Source organism: Asterias rubens, chromosome 10 (assembly GCF_902459465.1).
Source record: "Asterias rubens chromosome 10, eAstRub1.3, whole genome shotgun sequence".
NCBI lineage: Eukaryota > Metazoa > Echinodermata > Asteroidea > Forcipulatida > Asteriidae > Asterias > Asterias rubens.
The window spans coordinates 5987785-5996764 of record NC_047071.1 but is presented as its reverse complement, the minus strand read 5'-3'; the positions used below and the strand labels follow the sequence as shown (position 1 = coordinate 5996764).

The window sequence follows — 8980 nt, the reverse complement described above, 5'->3', positions numbered from 1 at the left end:
TTCAGGAAACTTTTATTCCTTCAAAAAGTGATTTATTACAATACTGCTTACTGACAAACTTGGATGAAGAACATTTTTACTGATAGCATTCCATCAACACCCTGACTTAAAAAAACTCAATTGCACAAACTTGACATTTACAAATCTACATATATGTACAGTTTCCTTGAAAAATTGAAATATTTCATTTGTCAGCAAAGAATGTCAACTGTTGCAATAATGGTACAACTTCTTACTCTGCCAAATCAACTGCTTGGATTTGACTAAATGAACACTATATAAATAGTAATGATATAACCCAAAGCTAGTTCTTTCTTATTATGTTAAACAATAGAGTGTTGTTTTATCATGGACTGAAAGATTGTGATTATTAACTCGTGATGAAATCAAAGTACATGGAAGTGTATATCTTCAGTGTATTTCCATAAATGCAACCTTTGAAACCTTGCGAACCTTTGAAACCTTTGCAACCTTGTCTTCTAGTGCCTAAACATAAGATACATTCTGGTATGTGTGTGCATGGAGTACTGTTGAGGTGAACCAATTATCAGCATAAGTGTTGACATACTTCCACTCTCCCAAACATTCAACAACTGATAAACTCTTCATCTATCATTTCCTCTTCTGGAAGTCTCGTAGTTCAGTGCATCTATACTCTTCTAGGTTCCACATCTTGTGCACTGCACTATGAATCATTTCCACAAACATTTGAGGCCAGATTTTCTCTAGTGCATTTTGTTTTTTGTTTATGTCGATAGCCTCTGATGTTAATTCCTTGATGTAGGTACGGGCAAATACTGATCTTGATACTCGCTCCTAGGTTAAAGATAGAAAGAAAAACAAATTATAATGTGAACAGACTTGTGATCAAATATAACGATGCATAATGACGCATGATTTTTTGAAACAACATATAAAAATGTCAGTCTATGATGACACATGGGCCCACGTTCATAGCGCTGCTTAGCAGTCAATTTTGTGCTTACTGTGCAGTTTCATTTCATAGCGCTGCTTACCGTAAGCACACGAAAAGGCATGCTAACCTTCCGGTGCTTACCGCACAAAAATAAATGACGTAACAGTACAAATACATGGTGAACACACAATAATGGCGGCCTAATTTTTCTGCTAATCTGTGAAATCCGCTTGCACCTTAGCAAATTTGTCTGCTACCTTAAGCACAAAAGTTTGCTGACTGTTAAGCAGCGCTATGAGATTGAGCCTTGATGATGACTTCACCGTGATGTCACAACACAATGTAGGTCTTTGGTTACTCCAAGTTATATCCCCATTGAAAAGAAGCTTGTAAAGATATGTAGTTTGATTATCTTTGTACTGATTTCTACAAGTGACTTGAGACTAAGATTCTGACTCAACCAAAGTGACTCAAGACTCAGAATGGCACTGGTAAGAAACAACTCTATCTGCTATACCAACCCGCAGTAAACCCTCCAGCACTTGTTCACTGTAATACTGCAAGCCAGCTCTGCCCACATTCTCAGATGATGTCTTCTGATCTGCATTCAACTGCTTCTTGGCTTTGAGCTCAAGCTCTGAGAGTGCTTGGGTGTTGCGCCTACAGTGGTCCCCAAGGAGCCCAAGTAGGCGTGAGGGAGGTAACTGTGAGGTGGTGATGTGGGATATGGGTGCAAAGAGGTTCTCAGCATGCTTACGATCTAACTCAGATACCTGTCAGGAACAAGGTATTCAAATTACAAATGGCATTGTTTCTTCTGAAAAAAAACCAAACACATTGATACAATATCATTGAAATCAAAAATTCGAACAGTCATGTTAGCTATCAACATTCAGCATCACCCCAAAACGAAACCATATCAATCAGAACAACTTCTCAGGATACAACACGACATAAGTATACTGAAAAGATAAAAACCGAAAATTTACATGTCAAAACATTGACAAAAAGCTCCACAACAGAACACTAAAAAATACAGAAATAATAATAAACTTGGTCATAACCAATGTTGTGTAAAACGAAGAAGTTCTGATTCAAGCCTGATTACCTGTTTGTTATTAATTTGCTTGATGGAGAGATGTGAGAGTCTGAAGAGAAGGTATGGTTTCCAGAGAGAGAACATTGTGAGTGGGTTACCCTCATTGGTTAGGCTGATACTTTCTAGACGGCGTAGTGATGTCAAGGCGTTTAACTGTTGTAGACTGTTCAGGTTACACTCACCAATCAAGATCGTCTGATAAGGAAATATAAGACTGTTACATGTATTCTTTAACTAAGCCCTTTTCTAAACCACGGCTTTGGCTCCAGATTTGGCTCCGGCTAGCTTAGCCCCTCGGTTGTGTTGACAATTGCGCATGCTTTGCGTACATGCTCAGGGTTTCAGACGAGAGAACTGAGCCCAAAGCCGATTCCAAAGCTGAAGGCAAGGGTTGGAAAAGGACCCTTAGTGTATAATCAAACTGCACAACAATTGATGATGTTCATTACTAGTAACTAAATGTCTATGGCTGCATTCAGACACAATACTAAAATCAGTTTTAAGTAGGTTTAACTCATTTCAAACAACATGGGGTTTAACTCTGTGCGTCTGAAATGCAAAGAAGCAAAAGACAGACCAGCCAAAGGGTTTGACCCACTGACCAGTCAAATTGTGATTAGTTATACACTGATCAACAGACACATAAAATTAATGTATCAAAGGCAGAGAAAGCGAAACAGAGTTCTGACCATTCTTGTCTTGCTCGCCTACTGTTCTATCTGTTTTTCGCAAAACATCTCTGATACGATCATCTATTTATTGTAGCAAATCTGTTATTGACATTATGCAGTGCATGTAGCTAATTGTTTCAGCCATGTTGGTTAGTTCTGCTGCAAAAGTCCAAACAATGATCAATGAACCGATAGTAGAATGGTGAAGTGACTAAAGCATTAAATAAATGAGGTGCCAACTTGCCAAGTTTTACTGAGTTTGGATAAACCATCTGGACTTTGAAAACACCCATGATGATTCTACAATGCAAGGTAATTGATGCTTTCACTCACTCTGCTACAATTTAATAAGTCCCACTGATTCCATTATTGGCAGCTCTGTTTTTTAACACTCTAAATACTACATACAGCCCAGGCATGTCTGGCATTGAACAGGATGTCAGGTCACGTTCTTGTTTTACCGGTCGATCCAAACCAATGCTACCGACTCCAGCTATTCATAAGGTACATGTGATTTCCCAGGCAAAAATATCCATTTACTGATTACATATCTTGTACTCACAGAAACATTTGGGAATCGTATCCTGATCTTGTGTAGATGTTTAGCAACCTCTTCAAAGTCAATAAACTTGAATGAGACTGTGGTGACAGAGCCTGCAGCTTGAACACCCCAGTTCTTATCCAGAGCTTCCATTGAACCTGCACCATAAAGATTCAACGTGTCGCCCTCTAGCTCAGCTAAGTGGCAGGCCTCAGAAGAGATGCTGATTGTGACCAAGAAAAATAAGACTGTCATTAGTGTGATCACTTCACGTGAAGCAATATCGGTATCATTAAAATAAAATAAAAATTGCACTTTCTCTTTGTAACAGAACTGCACACTTAGTAATATTATTGGGTTGTTTGGTCTGCAGAAATGGGCTGAGCATAACACATTTTGCTTCATTTAATGCACATAATGCATTATAATGAACATTTATTTTAATGAGCGTCATAATCTTGAACATCAAGCATGGACATTTGTTCTCATCAACTTTGGTGTCTTATGTATCAGTCGATTTCCAATAGTTTTAATCTTTCTTTCTACATGCCTAGATTGTAACATGTAACTTACTAATCTTTCTTTCTACATGCCTAGATTGTAGCATTTAACTTACTTTGCTAGTAGGTCAGGAGTAGGTGCTTTACTGGATTTTCTGGACACTGAGTGCATTGATGTACGAGAGGAGGCTCTACTCTTATCATCTAGTAAGTCTATAGACTGGCTCCGGTCAGTGTCCATGTCACCAGACCTGTCCAATTACAACGTTTAGATATCTGAATAACTACCTTTTAGGCTTTAAGTGAAACATAACATCAAGGGAATTAATCAGTCCATGTTCTACATTATTAATTTTAACTCAATTAATTTTGAATGTTGTATCAATGGGATTATTACATGCTTAGCTTCACGGGAAAGCAGACAATTTCAGGTATGTCATATAACATAAGTGCTAAATAACCAAGGAGTAAATTAGACAAAGTATTTTTTTCTCATCAAAGATATTTCCACAATGTACTGAATTATATATGGGATTATACTGAACCATTTCAATGAGTGTACATTCTTATTGAAAGTGTCTTAGGTTTTGGTCCCAGAATCAATTTAAATCCCATGACCTGTGCATGGTTTTTTTTTCTATGGATTCATCTCACTTTGGCTATTGGATTAAGGACAAAGGCCAAATCTCTGGCTTCATGGCTAAAACCTCAGGAAAAGGTGACTTTTTCCACTAACTTTTTTTCTTTCAGCTGACCAGCTAATGACTGAATTATTTCTGACTTTCACTTATCTACCTTTCAATTAATTTATCAACCAACTTTATAGAGCTTGTTTAACAGGAAGTAAAACACAAACAAATCCTTTACAAAAATACTGAGAACAATTAAAATGAAACAACATGGTAGTTGGGCCAGTGAACTTTCTTCTAAAGCAAATGCTGTCTCATTTTTAACAACACTGTCTGCTTAAAGGATTCGGGTACTTTTTCAAAATGTCCACAGATTTACATTAAACTTACAGGGTTTGAAGATAATGATAGTGGAAAGCTTCCCTTCAAATATTACTAACTGAGGTTGTGTAGTTTTTGAGAAATGAGTAAAACAAGTCACAAAAATAATTTTAATCTCAGGAAGACGAAAATTATTTTAGCATGTAAAATCCCATTAACCAGTTATGATATTATACGATAACCATAGCATAACTGGTTTATACGTTTTTACATGCTAAAACTGAGACGGAAATTTCTTGTTTTACTCATTTCTCAAAAACTACAGCACCTCAGTAAGTAAAATTTTAAGGTAAGCTTTCTACTATCATAATCTTTAAACTGTGTAAATTTAATGTAAATCTGTGGACATTGTGTTTTGTGTTAGAAAAGGTACATAAACCCTTTAAGCAAAAGAGATGCTCAACATTGTTTTTTCCATTTTGTTATCAACACTTTCAATAAATTGCGTAATATTAATAGTGTTTTGAAGCTAACATTTTGCTAAGCACAAAAATATGCTTCTTATGCCTGTATTGTGTCCTTACTTATTAATGATTAGCAAATCTGTTCATCAAGCACTGTAACAACATTCTGAACCTGGACTATGAATATGGTTGTGATCCAACCAAGCATTGTAACAGAGAATTGGTATTTGAGAATTGAGTCTGTGTTTTACTAACCCTGGTCTGCTGTACATGTTGTCTGGTGTTGAGGCCTCTCTCTCTCTAGTCATACTATAAGATCCTGGTTGCAGATGAATGGTCTTAGCCATAGCTGTACTCTTAGTTACCTCCCATTGCCTTGCAGCATTGTTAATAGCTAGCCGCCTCTTCTCCTGGAAACACAATCAGAGTTAACATGGGTACTTGTTCAATAAAGATAGCCTTTTCTGCTGAGAAAACAATTGTCTGAATTGCTATCAAACCATTGTACATATACCTGGTGTAAGAGGCTCAGATGGTCTCAGTCCTCCATTTTCACCAAAATCTTCCTAACTTAGGATTAATCTTAGGACTTGGGATAAGTTCAGTTCCATCGACCTTAGGACATACATTGAACCTATCCTATGTTAGGACGGGTTACTCGTCCTGACTTGAGAAAAGATTAATCCTAGCGTTTGGTGACACAGGCTACATGTCCTTTATCTGCAAATCTGTCACGACGTAAATTGATTTGTTTTTTTTACAATAATTATTCACTGTCATACCTTCAGAACCACCAGCTTACTAGTTTCTTTCTTTTTGTCTTCTTCTTTCTTGACAGCAGTCGTAGTAACTCTTCTCTCATCTTCCTAAAGAAAATATCAATAAAAAACACAAGTGTTTTTCACATTTATATTGTTTCATTCTTTCTTTTCTTTTCATGGAAAACTCACTTCAACGAAATGATTTAATTTTATTTCAACTGGAAACCTTTCGAATGGAAGCCGATAACAACTCGATCAACTTTGTACAAAAAACGACACAAGTGATTAACATGGGCACACTGGTGAAACATATGGCTGCTTATTATTGCGAATTGGGCATGCAGGAAAGTTGGAAAGTTGCTCAGGATAAATATGCACTGTCAAAACACACTTTCCAGAGTCACTATAAAATCCAAGATGGCTGCTTTTCCCTGCCCTATGAATAAATGTTTAATTTATAAACCCATCCCTAAAGCAGATTTACGCGTTTGCTTCTTGCGAGCACCCCACCCGAATGTACTGGTTCTTATATTTTGGCTGTAATGGAAATTTATTGGCCAAATTGTGAAGTCATTTTTGGCTGAAAAAGTTTTAACTCCCAAAGTATTGCGCGAATTGGGCATGCCTCCACACGGAAAAGTTACTGCGGATGCTTTACTTGATCAATCTGCACTGTCCAAACCATGGTGGGGGTTAATCAATCTATCTTTTCTTTACCGTTATTCTCTTCATATCTAACTGCCTGATCTGTTTGACATTTCTGAGAATGATGGACTTGTAGTTGATATCTTGAGACAACGGGTTACCATCAAGGGAGACCTCAGACAGTGATGGTGCATCCGCAATACAGCAAATATCTTCATAACTGGATAGAAATACAATGGTTGACTTTATCACAACACAAATAATAGCATGAGGTATCATGTTAAGAACTTCACTTTTACTATGCATGCATTGCTTTGAATTTAGTTTTAGCTCACAAAAATACTATATTCACGAAAACAAATGTATTGGCAATTGTCCACTTTTATCTAAAAGCATTTTTAAAGAGTAAAATCAAAAGAGATATAATAGAGGACCGGGGTTGAATTTCACAAAGAGTTTGGACTAGTCTTTTCTCGAGTTACATGTAGGACGAGTTACTAGGACTAACTTAGGCTTAGCCTTAAGTTTTTAATATCTCCTAGAACTAGTCCTAAGTTCTTTTTGAAATTGACCCCAGAGAGTACTTGGAAATTTGAAAATCACATCACAGTGAAAGTACTTTGTACCATCCAAAATACACATGATAGAGGCATCTTCACAAGATCTCAGGTTACAGAACGTGAACTAGCTGGCTCAGTACCAAGACCAAAAAATAGTAATTCCTATTCTATATAAAGTGAAAAGGTGACTGGACTTACCTTGTGATACAGTTGAAGCTCAAGAACAGTCTCTGTAAACTTGGAAGATAATCCACATCGGACTGAAACAAAATGACACCAATTTTAATAGCAAACACAGATAAAATTTATCAGGCAAATGAAAAACAGTAAATATTATTTGTCTGCCACTTCCTCACCCTACAAATTAATGTAATACTACTTTCTTGACTCACCACAGTGATAATTTTGTTGCGTCTAAGATTGAGTTCTGCCAATGCTTCCATCCCAGCCATGTTGTTGACATGAGTGATGTTGTTACCAGCAAGATTCAGAACACGAAGCTCCTCAAGGTGGCCAAGATTCTCCACTTTCTCTATCTGGTTGCCATGGAGATCTAACACATCTAGTTTGGTCATTGCATTCAGGTTCTCTATTTTCTTGATTCTGTTGTTTAATACAAAGCCTTGACAAATTAGAATTGTTTTATATGAAAGATGAATCTACTGCAAACACATAATGTAAGACAGATACAAGTAATTTACTCCAACTCTAAAACAATCAATCAATGAGGAGTTCACATTGTTTAAATAATTTAAGATCACACAATGCCCAACTTTCCCATAGTAATCCCATTTACACAAAATAGCAAGGGAGAAATTGCAACAAAGGCAAGTATTTACAAAATCCCTGCAAATTTTGGACGATTCTTTTTCTAAAAAGTGATTGTCTTTTTGAACTACAAATGCGCAAAGTAGCACCTGAAATCAAGCCCATTGGGTAAGAGAATGCAGAGTGGGGTAATGATAAAGCAACAATAAAATCATCTCCTCAGGGCTAGTTTATCTTTCCAGATTAAACCAAGGGGCCTCACTCCCAGCCACCATATCTCATGGCGTACACCTAGCTTTCCATCCATGAATCGACAGTGGAACTTGACTTGAAATATTGTATGGGCTATATAGCCATAACTTCCCTCCCTCAGAGGGGCCAAATTACAGGTTTGTTTTACTGCGGCATTCATCATTGAATTTCTGTGTGCAGCAGATAAATTGCTAATGGTAAAACAGCGCCACGAAGTGGGCCTAGATCTAGCCACAGTGACATGAATCACCTCACACATCGTACTTGGTGTTTGTATTCAGCCAATTACTGATTAGACTGCCCCAAAGTCTTCATCCGCAAGAATAAACAAAAGGCACTGATTTATAGGCCCAATGATTCCAGTGAATAAACTTGTAGTGACATAAGTTTTAATTTTCTGTGCTATGATTGGTCTGCTCAGAAGTACGTTGTTTGTCAGCTACATTTATACCAGTAACTGTACTTTTGATCGCATGATTTAAGAGCACCCCGTATGATTTCAGAGCACCCAGTATTATCTATGCACCCAGTATGCTTTCAGAGCACCCAGTGTGAATTCAGAGCACCCAGTGTGATTTCAGAGCACCCAGTATGCTTTCAGAGCACCCAGTGTGAATTCAGAGCACCCCGAATGATTTCAGAGCACCCAGTGTGATTTCAGAGCACCCAGTGTGATTTCAGAACACCCAGTGTGATTTCAGAGCACCCAGTGTGATTTCAGAGCACCCAGTGTGATTTCAGAGCCTCCAGTGTGATTTCAGAACACCCAGTGTGATTTCAGAGCACCCAGTGTGATTTCAGAGCACCCAGTGTGATTTCAGAGCACCCAGTATGATTTCAGAGCACCCAGTGT

General features: G+C 37.5%; 1 protein-coding gene across 4 annotated transcripts in view; it reads right to left on the bottom strand.

Moving 5' to 3' along the window:
• LOC117295961 (leucine-rich repeat-containing protein 49-like) overlaps positions 1–8980 on the bottom strand; it is a 37318-nt gene continuing 28338 nt past the window's right edge. For all 4 annotated transcript variants that reach the window (XM_033778773.1, XM_033778775.1, XM_033778774.1 and 1 more), the window contains 10 exons: positions 7500–7710; positions 7306–7367; positions 6620–6767; positions 5924–6007; positions 5397–5551; positions 3844–3978; positions 3249–3450; positions 2025–2210; positions 1438–1689; positions 1–816 (listed from right to left, as the gene is read on the bottom strand). In XM_033778773.1, the coding sequence (XP_033634664.1) occupies positions 613–816; positions 1438–1689; positions 2025–2210; positions 3249–3450; positions 3844–3978; positions 5397–5551; positions 5924–6007; positions 6620–6767; positions 7306–7367; positions 7500–7710 (1639 nt within the window). In that variant the 3' untranslated portion in view covers positions 1–612. The remainder of the gene's footprint in view (positions 817–1437; positions 1690–2024; positions 2211–3248; positions 3451–3843; positions 3979–5396; positions 5552–5923; positions 6008–6619; positions 6768–7305; positions 7368–7499; positions 7711–8980) is intronic.